This window comes from Elephantulus edwardii, unplaced genomic scaffold (assembly GCF_000299155.1).
Source record: "Elephantulus edwardii isolate Elephantulus edwardi_28Jun2011 unplaced genomic scaffold, EleEdw1.0 scaffold00045, whole genome shotgun sequence".
NCBI lineage: Eukaryota > Metazoa > Chordata > Mammalia > Macroscelidea > Macroscelididae > Elephantulus > Elephantulus edwardii.
Window position 1 is genome coordinate 17,577,227 of NW_006399795.1, and position 14,941 is coordinate 17,592,167.

Sequence of the window (14,941 nt, forward strand, 5' to 3'; positions counted from 1 at the left end):
TTGACACTTCACTGTCAATGTGGCGTATGATTCCATTCATTGAAATCAGTAGGAAAAGAAAAGGAGAAAATTTAATAAAATAACAACAAAACCACAGCAGCCCCCTCCTGCTTCCTAGGCAAGTTCCTGGGTTCATGTGCCTATCTTCCCTCCTTGCCAGCAGACTGTCCAGATCTCTGGTCTCAGGAGGGCTTGGGTTCATTTTGTTCTGCTGAGTGTGAGGGTCCCAGGGTTATCAGATAAGCAGCAGCTGAGGGCTTCCTGTGGGGTTGGTCCAGTCTCTGGCTACCAGTCGCCTGCCCCTGGGGCACGGAGCAGATGCCGTGCTGTCAGGACCTGGGTCTGCACAGCTTACTTTCAACTCCATCATTATGAGGTGATTCAAACATTAAGTCAAGTGACAGGCCGCCACAACAGAGGGTCATCAGGATCTGGAAGCAGAGGAGCACCCACCACCTTGAGGTGCTGGGCCACGAGGGCTGGATGCTCTCACTGAATGCGTCATGTCCAAAGGATTGAGCCTGCCAGAAACCAGAGTGGGAGGAGGGCAGGATGCAGAACTAGCCCCATCCCCAAGTCTGTTTTTCTGCTGGTGACGGCAAACTAAAGGCAAAAGAGGAAAGAAGCAAGCCACTCAGTCTCCCTCGCCCAGCGCTGTGCAGGCTCTGCAGCGTCTCAGGTTGCTTGCTTGGTGACCATACTCAGCAGCAGCATCTCCAGGCAGAGGATAGGCTGGCTTGGCCCTTCTTGGCAGAGGTGGCCATGTGGGGAGAGGGAGGAGGGAGGCAGGTCTCCACTATTTCCATGTGGCCGACTGGGGGATGGAGCGTGGTGGGATCATATCCAGGAGGTACTCGCGCTGGCGGTCTACAGCTGAGGACGCCTTGTGAACTGTGAGACCTGGGCTGACGAAGGTGAGGGCCCCACCTGCAACAGAGAACATGCAGCACCATAGGGTCAGAGAGCAGACAGTATCATGGGGTCTGCTGCTGGTAGAATTCCATGTAAGATGACCCTCACTGACACTGCCACCTAGGAAGACCCCACTGGAAAGGACTCTGGGCAGAGCCAGCATTCTACAAGTCATAGTATCACTATTAAATCCCAGGAGAGTCTAAGAACTTGATCCCTGCTCATCCTCAACTTGAAAGCCCAAGGAGGCCAATGCCATCATTGTGTGAAGATTATGTATAGACTATGACAGAAGGTAAGCCGAGGAGAGGCCTGGACCTCTCCTCAAATTGTAGTTTGATCTTTCTAAAAGGTTCCCCAGTCATACCTGGTTGTCACCCATAATGTGCCCGACATTCCTGCTCATGGACACTAGCAAGAGCCTAGTCACCTCTCCAATCCTCACTGACCACATGCAGGTGCCCCTGTGGCACTGCTGAGACCTGTACACAAAAATCAGGCACAGCTGCCCCTGGAACAGCCTATCCTCAAAGGATTGCTCACAACACACTAAATCTCTCATCAAAGCATAAGTAAGAAGCATGGCCAACATGCAACACAATTCCCAAAAGGAAATAGAAGTTTATTCACACACAGTACACAGCATCACAGTGTAACATGCTCTCAAAGGTAGAAAATGTGGCCTCTTATCCTCCCCTCTAATGTTTTCTGAATTTCTAAAAAGAGCCACTGTTAACTTTTATACTTATAAAAAGAAGAAACTGACATCCCATATTATGTATACATACAGGTTTTTAGTCTGGAAACAAAGAAGGTCCCCATCATCTTTGTCAGAGAGGAGACCAGAATTACCATCCATCCCAGAAGTACTTTTGGTGGAAGTTAATATATTGTGGAAAGCATTCTGGGGTTCAAGAAGTACATATGAACCTGAGTTCACTGATTACATCTTGCCTGGCTTGCCCTTGAACCACAGCTTGACCCTTGGTGTGCTGTGGGTATCCCGAGATTGTGACAGGGAGACACTATTCCAACAACTCCTCACACCCCAACCTCACACTCTTGCGCCTATAAAACAACTCTGAGATATCATCTCATCCCAATCAGAATAGCAAAATTTAACAGAACAGCAAACATCAAATGCTGGCGAGGTTGAGGAGAAACTGGAACCCTCTTTCACTGTTGGTGGGAGTGTAAAATGTAAAATGCAACCACTATGGAAGGCGGTACGGTGCTTTCTCAAAAAGTTGCAAATTGGGAGCTCTGGTGGCTTAGTGGCAAGAAGCTGCACTGCAATCCCAGAGAAGCGTTGTTTGAACAAACCAGATGCTCTGCTGGAGAAGGAGGGACAATCTCCTCCTGTACCAGTCAGATCAGATTTGATGGTGTACACACACACACACACACACACACACACACACACACACACACACAAGAATAAAAAAGTTGCAAATAGAAATACTGTTTGACTCAGCAATACCACTACTGGGAATTTACCCTAAAGAAACCATAACTGTCATCCAAGCAGATATATGCACACCCATGTTTAGCAAAGATGTGGAAACAACCCAAGTGGCCATCAACAAATGAATGGGTAGAGAAGCTCTAATACTATGCAGCATTGAAAAACAAGGAACTTATGAAATATTATGCAAAACGAATGACCCTGAAGGACACTATGCTGAGTGAAATAGCTCAGTCACAAAGGGACAAATATTGCACAGGGGCATTGTTGTAAAATGGGGCTGACATAGGGGTTAAGGGAAGACAAAAAGGAGGGAAAGAATAATGTACACTGCATTGAAACACAAGAGGCAGAGAACTGTTTAAAGGGGATATTAATATATTATGATTAGGTATTATTGTCATGACATGAGTCCAGAATGAAGGCTGCATAGTGGACTTGGGGAGAGGGATTGCCTAACAATGGAAGAGTTTTTCTCTTACTTTTCAAGGAGAAGGGTTAATTGTGGGGGAAGAGGGTGGGTAGAAAATCCAACAATGAATGACTGGAAACACTAAGTCTCTATAAACTTGCATTAAAATAAAATAAAATAAAAAAGCTCTCTCTAAATGCACACATGCTATGACACGACACATAAGAGGCCATAGCTGTCCAACAATGCAGATTCCCTCCCTGCTAACCTCAAACAAGGTCATACTTGACGAGTAATGTCACAATAGCCAAGAGTCTATGTCTGTAACATACACCCCAAAGTGCTGGCTTTGTGGCAGCACTTTATGCTCCTAGACTCCACGATGAAAATTCTACCACCCTCTGTTTGCACGGACTCTTGTGGAATCCGTCCTCTGTCAGCCTCAGCCTTCTCAGTCACTAGGGCCATCACTGGCATCATCTTCCCAAGGAAGTACATAAGGACTCAGAATGACACATGCCACTTCTGCAACCATGCTGTGTGTTTCTCATTCATGGTCCTCTATTTCTGAGGGGCACACAAGGAACACTCATCTGACTCTTAATTTTGTGGCATAAATAACAAACAGGACAAGGAGAGACAATGGTAGGAGCAGAAAGGTGTTCTTAAGGGGATCAAGTGCTGATACGCCTGCCCCTTGACGCCCACTGGTCAAAATACCAGCTCATTCCTGGTAGCCCACCCCAACTCATTTTTCTGTTTTGTGAGCTCCATCATCAGACTTCACGAGAACAAACAGGCCTTTTGTGGTACTTGTGGGTGGACAGAGAAACCAGTGTGAGTGAGCCCATCACTGATGACACCAAAACAAAGGACACTGGAGTTGGCACCGAGAGCCTTTCTGTGGCAGTAGGTAGACAGAGTGCTCACAGTAAGGGCTGGGACATCAGGAGCATCACACACTTAGGATGTGTTATCAGTGAGCAGAGAAGCTGAAGCTGACGTCTGAGTGAGGGAGTGAGAGGCAAATACGGCCTTCTGTGGACCATGTGGCTGTTTCTCTGTGAAGAAAGGGGAGGAGCAGAATGGTTTAGGACACATACCTGCGCTCAGGGCTGCCTTCTTCCAACCAGGGGTGGTGTTGCCCTTGCTGGCACCCACAGTCCTCTCGGAATGTTTGCCAGTCCTGGTTGCAAGGGCTGCAGCTGCATTCTGTAGTTTGGGGGACTGGCTGAAGGTATGCAGGACATTTCGAGGTGCTGCAGCAGGGCCCCGGGACAGCTGACTGGAGGCCTGAGGGAAAATAGGAAACTCAAGCTCAGGAAAGTGGGGGGGTTGGAGCCAGGGGGCCGCAGAGGGCATGAAGCTCAGCGCAACCTCTCCTCGCTCTGTCCAACCGCTTCCCACCCACGTGGGGTCCCTAGAGTCCAAAACCAGGAAACCAGTAGGTTACACTGTGGGGTAGCTGGGATGGGGACAGACGGACAGACAGATCAAGTGGCAGTCGGCGGGCTGGCCACAGTGGGGTATGAGGGTTGGTTGGTGGTGCGGTGCGGGGCAGGTGGGCGGCGGCCCCGGGCCTCAGTGCTGACCTGTAGCTCGGCCCCGTTAGTCCAGTTCCGGGCCTCTCCTGAACGGAACGCCGCCTTACGCCGGGGTTTAATGACCTACACAAATGGGGAGTTGAGATCAAGATCAACAGCGTCCTCTGGTTGTTGTGTATGGCCCATCCTCACCCTTCTTAAGGGTGCCACCTATCACTCAAGAAACAATGTTTAGAACAGACAAACGGCTTCCAGGGAGACAGAAATTGCCCATAGGCAGCTTGAGATCTAAAAAGGGAAAGCAAAGGATAAAGAGGACTTGATTTCAAATCTGCCTCTCCTTAAGTCTTCCCAGACAATTCTCTACAGATGTCCATTTTGTCTCACTGTGGCTCTCAGAAAATTCCTTTCCAACAAGAAGCACTTTTTAGTTGGCACGCTCCAAGTGAGAGCTACAAAACTTAAAGAAACTGCAAATTAGTGTTTTCACTGTCAAACGCCACCATTAAGTACAATTTAAACACGCAGCTGACAATCATGTGGGTAAGTGCTGAGTGGACAGAAGCATCCGGAACATTTCGCCTGCTGGGGGCAGTTCCTTGCCAAGGAGGCCCATGTGTTCCAGACACCAAGGGCATGGGCTCACCTGCTTCAGCGCGGGGTGTGGTGCTGTGGTGGACTCTGCCTTGACCTGCACTGGTGAACCCTGCTGCAGCAGCCGCTGCTCCATCTCCTGTTCCTGCTGTAGCGCCTTCACGAAGGCGGCCTTCAGGCGGCTCGTGTGCTCAACCTTCAGTGCTCGCTTCTGGCTGGAGGTCATGCAGGTCTCACACATGATGGCGCCACCTTTCTCCTCCCGCCAGCGGCACGTGAAGTCTGTCTTGCACTGTGCACACGTGTAGGGCTCTCGAGACCGCAGTGTTGAAGCAGCTGACACTTTCCCTGCTGGAAGGACAGAACTTGAGTCAGGGGTGAGGTCAAGGTGTGAGAGCCCCTTACCCGGGGCAGGCCACAACATCTGCTTAAGTCTATCTCACTGCCATGGGGTCAGAACTAGCCCACAGCTGTCCCTCCAGCAGTTTCTCAGAGGATGTAAAGAACATGAAAGGAGATCACTCGTCTTTCTCCTGAGAAGCAACTGATGGATTTGAACCACCTGCACTTATTGACAGTGCGACTCCATTAGCCATGAGGCCGCCAGAGATGCTTGTAATATCTACTTTGTGAATCCATATAAACACCATCTCCACTAGGCATGTCAGCTTCTGGTAAACTTCACAACCTAAGCAAAGCCGAATTACATGGAAAATACTGGTCGTGAAGCTTCTGGGGTATTTATTCTCCAAAGAGCTCTGATCACCTTCCTATGGAAGGGCACTTTCACCTACCAACACAGTATGAACTGCACAGAGATTCGGGGGTTGGGAGAGTATTCCAGTCCTTTCTGCCGTCAGAGTACAGACCTTACCCCTGCTGCCCCCACAGCCATCCTGGCCTTACTCTCAGGACAATGCAGCCCAGGTTCAGGAGCAGGTCTGGCCCCAGGCAACCCCCAGCAAATGCTGTAGAGGAACAGGTTTCTACAGGCCTAGAGTGGCCAGATCTATCTCCAATTTACCTTCCAACCTCTCTCCATAAGAAGGGGGCCAAGTGTTTATGGGGTACCAGGGTCTGCCTAGATGGACACCAGCTTGTCCCTTGGAGGCAAGGGGACTGAGGGAAGCTCATCTTTCCTTTCTGGGGGTCTGAACCAGGCACGAGAAGGCCCGATACTGATTAATCTAAGATAGAGGCACTCTTGGTTTCACTTCAGCCTCTATTTCCCTCAGACAATGCCTGCATAGTCTTTATTCCAAAGATTCCCCCAGGATGCAAGTGGTCAGAAGATGTGAGCACAGGGAATCTGCCTGGTGTGGATCATCCTTTCTGGAGGTACAAGATTTTCAGACTCTGTGACTTTATCGGTCTTCTACTTGCAGAAGTTCTGGCTAGACTCTGAAGATATTCTTCAATGTTCCCTCTGCCTACCCACCACCATCATAGACTAATACGGTTGTCCCCAAACAGAAGCTGACTGGATGTCTCCACTGTGAAGTATTCACTAAGGGACCTAATTTCATAGGCAGAGGACTGAAGATGACTATGTATCAGAGATTTAATAACAGTTCTGGACACACGGTGGACATTCACACTAGCCTGATACTTCTCTGAGCTCCAGCTAACCCAGGCTCCCTTGTTCTTCCCCAGAATTCACTGTTCCGACCTGGACTTGTACACTCCCTTTAAGCCTCTTTGATTTACCCCAGCTACTGCACCAAACCCTCACCCTACCCAGGCCCTACTTACCTTGCGTCTCTAACAGGTTCTGTACTACCTCCTCCAGACCCACCAGGTAGATGAACTCATTGTTGGCAGCACTGGGAAGGAAACTCATCTCAGGAGCAGGGGGCTTGGGTGGGGGGATCTCTAACAGCGTCTTCTCCAATTGTTTGCGCAGTGCAAGCTTGGCGGCTGCCTGGCGGCTGGCCGGAGAATCCCCAGGAGCAGTTGCAGCGACAGTGCCTGTGGTGGTGGTGCTTGCTTGGGCAGAGGTGGCCACTGCCCCTTTCAGAGATGCTGGAGAGGCCTTTTGAGAGAAGATGACTGTCAGGATGTAGATTTGCCACAGTAGCTCCCAAGAATTCCTAATATCAAGAACCCCTGATACTTGTGTGTGTCAACAATCCCTCGGAGCTCTGTTAAATCTCAGCAGACTCCTAAAACTAGTGAGCCCAGGGAATGCATTTACATGTAGGATGATGCATCTTTTATACAGACAAACTGAGTTTAATGGTCTCAAACGCAAACTCACAGCTGACCTTCCACTGGGTCCAAGGCTATAAAAGTGCCTATCTTTCTCCCCTGGAGATGCTGTTGGTTACAAAAGACCACCAGAGGTGTGGCCTTTGGGTTAAAAGCACAATTCTCCACGGATGAGATCTCAGAGCTCCCCAGAGATTTTAACTAGTACCCAGTAAACTTCATCCACCAATTTAAACACACAAACAGTATGTGCTGACCTCCAAGGTACCCCGAGCAAGCCACCCTCAAGTGTGAATTCTTACACATGGGACACAAATGTTTACTCTTTCCTCAAACAATGTTGTGCGACAGTTGAGAGATGGCAAATTATCTGAGCTCATGGGCCCTTGTGGGACATGAAAACTAGAAAAAGCAGCTGCAGGCTCTATCCCTGTCCCCTAGTCCTCTTCTTCAGCCCCCATTACTAGGTGATCCTCTCTGTCAAAGCTCATGGTCAGCCATCACTGGCAGGGCAGTACCTTAGACTAACAATTCTTCCAGAAATCTGAGGGGAGATTAGTGTATCATCCCTAGGAAGAGGGATATGAATAAAGATTTGCAAATATACCCTATGCTTTCCCAGGGTGGCATTATCCCAGACAGAGGCAAGACTTCCAATAGAAAGGACAAAACCAGATTTGGGGGGTATCACCACTAATGGTGCTTCTCTGGCAAGCTCCTGTCCTCATCACAAAGCTTCTCTGCCCTAAAAAAGCAGATCCCCATTCTATCTTCCTACCCCTGACCCCTCCTGCACTCAGGGCATGCTAAGGCCCAGAACCGAGTCTGCTCACAGCAGGCTGGGTGAAATACACAGACAAATGAGGGTGCTGCGAGTACTGTCAGGTCAGGCTTTGTCTGGGTACATCTGTGTGGTCTCTATCTCAAAGGACACAGGCCTGCCTAGAGATAGTCCACTATGGTCTTGCTCAATCTGAGAGTTGGAGGGTGGAGGTGCAGGGGGAGGTAGTTCTAGCTGTTGTGGCAAGAGTGCTTTGATCCAGGGAAGAGAGAGAGAGAGAGAGAGAGAGCAAACTTGCTTGTCAGCAAACTCAGCACCCAGTTATTCTATGTGCCTATCACATGCACGCCCCTGCTGGCTACTCCGGGTGGGAGGAGACAGACCGCCCCATCTTAGAGGCCAGAACAAAGGTGAGGGAGCATGGTGCTAAGAATAGACATGCGGATTCTGAGGGAACATCTGCAGATGCACTTCCCTCTTGCACATTCAGCAGAAAAAAGGGGTACTCGGCCTAGAGAATTCCAGACAACAGAAATCATAGGATGAGGGTGGGTCACCAGGCAGCAGGGGGTGGCTCTGGATAACTCACCTTATCTACTCTCAAAAAAATGCTGTTTCTCACACAACACAACTGCTCCTGGGGCACATTTTGTTCTTCCCATCTGCTTTTTGTTTGTCCTACTGAAATTTTCCTCCCAGACAAAAGCCCTAGCCCCTTACCTGAGGGATGTTGACAAGCAGACTGGCATTGGGCACATTGGCAACCCGGATCAAGCCCTGCTGGATGATCCTCTGCCCCTGGATATGCACACTGGGCACGGACGCCCGGGGTGCCAGCAGCAGTGGAGGTGGCCCTGTTCCAGAATGCTGTCGGATATTGTGTATTTGCTGGGTAAAGGTGCAAAGAGGAGACAGAAAATGACCTGTCTAAGATGATGGAAGTGGAGACTCTCAGCACTACAAGACCCTCAGCAAAACCCTCAAGACCCTGACACCACTAAGTTTACCTGTCTACTCACCTGGGCCCCACGGACAAGTGGGGGCATGACAACTTGGGCGTTGGACTGTGATCCTGGTTTCACAGATGCCTGTTGTCCTCCACGGACCAGGGGTGGTGGGATGACACTTCCAGGCATGCGAGCTGAAGAGGCCTGTGGAAGATACACCCAGTCCCTTGAGTTCTGAAGTGCATATGGATACACTAGTTGTGCTTGATAAAGTATAGCAGTTCAAACAGTAGGTTGAAATGTCTCAATATTCAATTTAGCACATGAGAGAAGGGAAAAGACACCAATAAGATGGTGCAGACCTGGCTCCCTTGGTGTGGGGACAATCTTCCCAGAAACCAGGCTAACAAAGTCTACTGGAGGAATTTGGGACCTCTGAGGGGAAATCTCTGCCAATCGCAGAAACAAGGCGTGGGCACAGGAAAGGCCACCTATGCCTACAAAGTTTTGTGGGGTTTTTTTTCTCAGTGTACAGCCTCTGTCAGTGCTCACAGCCCATGGGAAAAGAGGCTGGGCCATGGTTTAAGGCTGCAGTTTAATCTGGCATGGGTACACTATGAAAGACCCACAGAGACGGGCCCGCCATAAATCCATTACCATGCTCTACAAAGTATTTTAGTATCCTCCAATCCCAGAGGTGTGTGGTTCAAATACACCAGATGCTCTGCTGGAGAAGGAGGGACTATCTCCTCCTGTGCCAGTCGGATCAGATTTGACAGTACACACACAAAATAATAAAATTAAAAACAAAAACCAAAAAACCACCAGTCGTCAGAATTTGGACAGCTTTGTTGAAAGTTCTACTTTGTAAGTCAGAGGAGCAGGTAACCTTACTCAGTCAGACTATAAAAATGCCTACTGTGGAGAACTGACCTGTAGTGACGGCTTGCCAGTAGGAATGTTCTGGGTGCCTCGAACGAGTGGGGGAGGGGTGGTCACGGAGTTCACAGAGGAGCCAGTTGGCTACAACAAAGCAAAGGACATGGAGTTAGGAGATTCCTGTGATCACTGTGATGGGGAAGGGGTATCTTGAAGGGTGAGAATGTCCTTGCTCTGACTTGTCAGGTCTTTGGGAGCTCTGCTTCCAGCTCCTGCTCACTGACATGTGCAAACAGGGTACACATGACCAAAGAAAGGCACCGTCCTACTTCACCAGCCCTCAGCACCATATTCTGCTACTCCTGAAGCTTGAGGTGACTCTCCATTGTGTGAGGGGAATCGGGCCTGAGGAGGACATCCTGATCCCTTACAAGGAGACACAGTGGAAGGTGTACACCAAAGCTGCACAAGCCCACTGTGGAATCACAGTCTTAACTTGCTCCAAAGATTTTTTTTTTTTTTTAAAAAGGAAAAATGAATAGGAGGGCTCTATTCTCAACAAAAGAAGACATTTCCATTTGTTGAGCAGACACTAGCACAGCATCCACTGCTTACAGGGTGGATAAAGGGAATAAGGCAAGACCCCAAACATAGGTGATACATCTGAGGAAAGAACAGAAGCGGAGTCCTCTCATCCATCTCATGTGCCCTCTCTACAGCAATGTATATCACTCTGTTGGCTTCTATCACCTAAGGTATATTTACATTTGGTTTACAGAGACAGGAATTCAAGTTATGGGAGGGTAATTTCAGCCCTACTAGTGAATCTTCCCAATATGGAATGCCAAAAATTCTATAAAATAAATGGGAACATTCTCAAGACATTTCTTCATTGAAAGTTCTATCTTGGGAGGTCTGGTGGCCTAGTGGCAAGAAGCTGCACTGCAATCTGAGAGGTACGCAGTTTGAATCCACCAGATGCTCTGCTGGAGGAGGGGCAATCCCCTCCTGTACCAGTCAGATATGATTTGATGGTACACACACACACAAAAATAAAATAAAAAAAGGAAAATTCTATCTTGACTGAAATATACCCGAGCATCCTTTTAGAAAAAATCTAAAACATGTACTTGAGGTAGCAAACAACAAATGCAGGTGGGGTGCGGAGAGACTGGAACTCTTCTTCATTGCTGGTAGGAATGTAAAATGGTACAACCACTATGGAAGGTGTCACAGTACTTTCTCAGAAAGTTGAAAATAGAAATACCATTTGACCCAGTAATTCTGCTAATGGGACTACATTCTAAAAAACCAGAATCACAACTCAAACAGATGTATGCACACCCAAGTGTCCATCAATAAACCAATGGATAGAAAACTACAGTGTATTCACACAGTGGAATACTATGCAGCACTGAAAAACAATGAACTCATAAAAACATTACACAACATGGGGGAACCTGAAGACATAATACTAAGTGAAATATCTCAGTCACACACACAAAAAAGAAATATCTCAAGTCACAAAAGGATAAATATGGCATAAGACCACTGTTAAGAAAACAAGACAGAGGGGGTGGTTGAGAAGAGAATGAGGAAAGAGTAGGTAAGTAACAAACACTGCATTAGAACAGATGAGGGGAAGAACTGTCCAAAAGGAATATATGAGTATGCTTTATATATATGAGAATAATCTGGAATCAGGATGCAATGCAGGATGGGCTAGGGGAGAGAGAAGGAAGGGGGGGGCGGGGGAACATGCAATAATGAATAAATAAAATTTCTTTAAAAAAAACCAACAGTATTTGAGTCTGCAAATTTCCATTTGCAAGATGCTGTTTTACCCCACACCAGCCTGGTGACACCTGAAAGATCCACTCAGCTCTGATTCTGAGGAGCGTGACAGGTCAGGGTAATGTTGCGGCATTGCTGTACCATGCTTGCCTTGACTGACAAGGACTCTGAGCAAAGTCCAACCCAGGGAGCGTGGATGCACAGGCTCACCTTCTGAGCAGTGGTTTCTTTCTGGATCTGACTCTGGCGCAATTTTTTCAGCAAAACGAGTTTTGCTTCTTCTAATCTTAACTCTTCTTTTAGTTGCTTAATCATCCTTTCTCTGTCTTCAGGACTACTTTTCTGCAACAGCAAGAAATAATGGTGGGAGAAGATCACGCAAGCCTCAACTATGAGGGTCCCCTGGCAACACGATCTAAGAGGAGTAAGACTCACCATGAGGGCTTCAGTGCTGGTCTCCATAAGTGACACTCTCGTCAGTCCGTTCACCCGTGGGCTGGCTGGCTGCTCACCATCTGACAGCACAATCACATCGGGTGAGGGCGCTCTCCTCTCAGCCTTCACATCACTGTGGATAGAGACAGTGGGCATTGTGACACAGCATCAGAGCCCCAAAGACCATAAACAAGCCTGTGGGCATGCATGGGGCAGCTGAGTGCCTATTTCACACCAGAGTCATCTCACCTATTAGCCTCTGGGCCAGCTGTTTTCGGGACAGCCAATCTTGAGGCCCCAAAGTATTTGCCACACTCACTTCCCAACTGGACTATCACCTGTCATGCTGGGCGTTATCAGCAGCAGGGGCTATTTTTTTGTGCCTATCCCATCTTCCCAGGCTATCAGAGTCTGGACACCCAGTCAAAGTGCTGCTTAGTGACAAATATTTTGAAGCAAGCATAGCTTCCTTTTCTATGACATGGATCTAGTGCTAGCTCTGAGCTTTAGATCTGGCTGTACATCCTGGAGCCAGAGCTGTTATTTCACCATGCTGGAACCTCTTAGTGACCCCTGCCCTTGATGAGTGAGCTCTCCCCACAATCTTCCAGCTCCCTGATGGCTGATGTGTAAGGAGAGCAGAAGTGATTACATACACGTCCAAGACTAACATTCATGCACAGGTCCTCAGATCTCGGGACTGTCCTTGTTTCCTGGCCCCTCTCCATGCTCTCATCTGCCAGGTATTGCCTCTCTCTTCTATCTCAGCCCTCCTACTCAGGAACCTGAGTTCAAAATACACCTCTTTTAGCCCATCTTGCTCTGCTCCTGCTATACAGCAGGATAAGGGGACAGGGAATTATAAAACAATGCTACTATGTCTCATTTCTTTGTTATTTATCAAGATAAGGTTACAAATAGCCATGTGAACAGCTGAAAACCATGTATGAAAATCCCTGTTGAGAATGTTCTGAACTGAGTACTTGCAGGCACCCTGTGAACAGCATCTCCTATATCATTTCTTTTACTCTGACCAGGGTGATAGGCAGAAGGTCCCCTAGGATGCAGGTTTTTAGGGACAGCAGTCACAGCACTAAGAGCTTATCCTCGGCACTGCTCACCACAGGCCAGGCGCATGGATCCCAAATACACACGTCTTCCCCCAAAATCACTTCACTGCATGAAGCACAGTCTAAAGTCCTCTGAACTTCATGCGCCTGGGTTCAGCACGTGAATGAATACCACATGTCTCTAGGTGGCGCTGCGACAATGAAAATAAACTCCAGCAAGCTTGTGGTTTTTAAAGTTCACTGGAGAACAGCTTGCTCACCATTTCTCACTGACAGAAGATAGGCTTAGGTCTTAAGATAGGACCTTGAATGTGTACCCACAGCCAGCTTTTGCATGCAGTCTCCACCTTTAGAGTAACCAAGGACAGGCAAACGACAGACCTCTGGCTCCCCAGGCCACTCCTCACTCAGAGCCATGAGACAAAACACCCAAGGCAAATTAACACAAAGAAGATAGTCTCAAAGCAAGGTCCCTAAAGAAGGTAATTAGCCACATTCCTGAGTTGGACATCAACTGCTTATACACTTAACCAAAGCATCTTGTCCCACTGAAGCTAGCTGGTATCCTCACTGATTGCACTACTACTCAGTTAAAAGGATCCACAAGTCTCATGCCAGGTCTCTGAGAGTGCACACCTGAGTTGTCCACACAGAAATGCACACAGCTTTCAGGTGTCTCCTGGGTTCTCTCCCTGAGATCTTTACACAGCTCGATGATCCATAGGCAGGCAAATTTCTCTTTAAGGCCGCTGTTTCCAGCTCACAGATGACAAGGCGCTCGCTGGCTGAGCTGCCCATGGCCTGGGTGGGCCCCTGGTAACATATGTGGGCCAAGGAGTTGCTCAGGTAAAAGTCTAAGGTTACAGCCTCACAGATGCTTACAGGCCAGACAGATACTAATCATACCCTTAGCCCACCACTGTCCTGCATGTAGTTACAGCCCTGCAGTGAGTATACGCATCCAGAGAAATGCTCAGAAAATTCTACCTGCTTGGGGAACAGGGGAAGATTCTGAGGGAGGGCTAGCTTGCCCAGCAGCTTCAGTGTGCCAAAAGTGACCAGAGCTTGAATGACCACAGGGCTCTCACTCGGGCCACATCTTGGCAGTAAGTGATCAATAACCCAGTGTCCAGGGATGATGTCACCTCCCACCAGAGCAGCTAAGCATCCAGGCAGCCAGCAGGGAGTGAACTTCCTGTATGCTAATCAGGCCACCAAAATGTCATGTGACAAAGGCATTTCCCTCCCTGGTCATGTGACCCTTTAACTGTGCCTTCCAATGTGAAAACCATGGCAACAGCCAGTTACAGCCGGTTTGTGACATGCAGCCTTCATTTTGAGAAGTGAGGTGGGGCTCAGGTGCTGTCAGAAAATGGAGGCTCCTGCACCCCGCCCACCCACTAGTTCTCTGGCTACAGCACTTCCTGTCACCTCAGTCAGGATTAGGCCACTAGTATTCAAACTCAGAAACTTTACAAAGCTCAACTTTTAAAGGGAAGGTGCTTCAAATCTCTCAGTGATGTCCCAGAAAGTTCTTCAAGTTTAGGAAAAGACCAGCCCTTGAATATCAGCCACAACGGCAGGAGGTAGGTAGTGTTTAAAAAAAATATTTCTCTCAAAAAAAGAAAGAATAAATAAAAATTTCTCTCTCTCTCTCTCACACACACACACACACACACACACGAATAAATCACCTGAGCCAGAAGAAACCAAGAAAATAAAGTGGAGAAGAACTTGTCAGCCGCAGTAGCCCATTCTCTGCTTAGGGAAATGGAACATATCTATCCGGGTCCTAGAACTCATCTAGACTGTTGTTGTTGTTATGTGCCATCCAGTCGCTTGCGACTCATAGCGACCCTATGTACAACAGCCCTAAACCCTGCTCTATCCTGTGCCAATC

At 48.2% G+C, this 14,941-nt stretch overlaps 1 protein-coding gene across 1 annotated transcript in view; it reads right to left on the reverse strand.

The window, feature by feature from the left end:
* Positions 1–796: 796 nt before the first annotated feature.
* The window catches only part of GATAD2A (GATA zinc finger domain containing 2A), a 33,129-nt gene continuing 18,984 nt past the window's right edge, over positions 797–14,941 (reverse strand). Inside the window, exons 2-11 of the mRNA XM_006885859.1 lie at positions 11,972–12,104; positions 11,747–11,878; positions 9,797–9,886; positions 8,936–9,067; positions 8,637–8,804; positions 6,680–6,959; positions 4,980–5,275; positions 4,382–4,456; positions 3,893–4,082; positions 797–927 (exon numbers count right to left, since the gene is read on the reverse strand). Coding sequence (XP_006885921.1) covers positions 797–927; positions 3,893–4,082; positions 4,382–4,456; positions 4,980–5,275; positions 6,680–6,959; positions 8,637–8,804; positions 8,936–9,067; positions 9,797–9,886; positions 11,747–11,878; positions 11,972–12,104 — 1,627 coding nt within the window. The remainder of the gene's footprint in view (positions 928–3,892; positions 4,083–4,381; positions 4,457–4,979; positions 5,276–6,679; positions 6,960–8,636; positions 8,805–8,935; positions 9,068–9,796; positions 9,887–11,746; positions 11,879–11,971; positions 12,105–14,941) is intronic.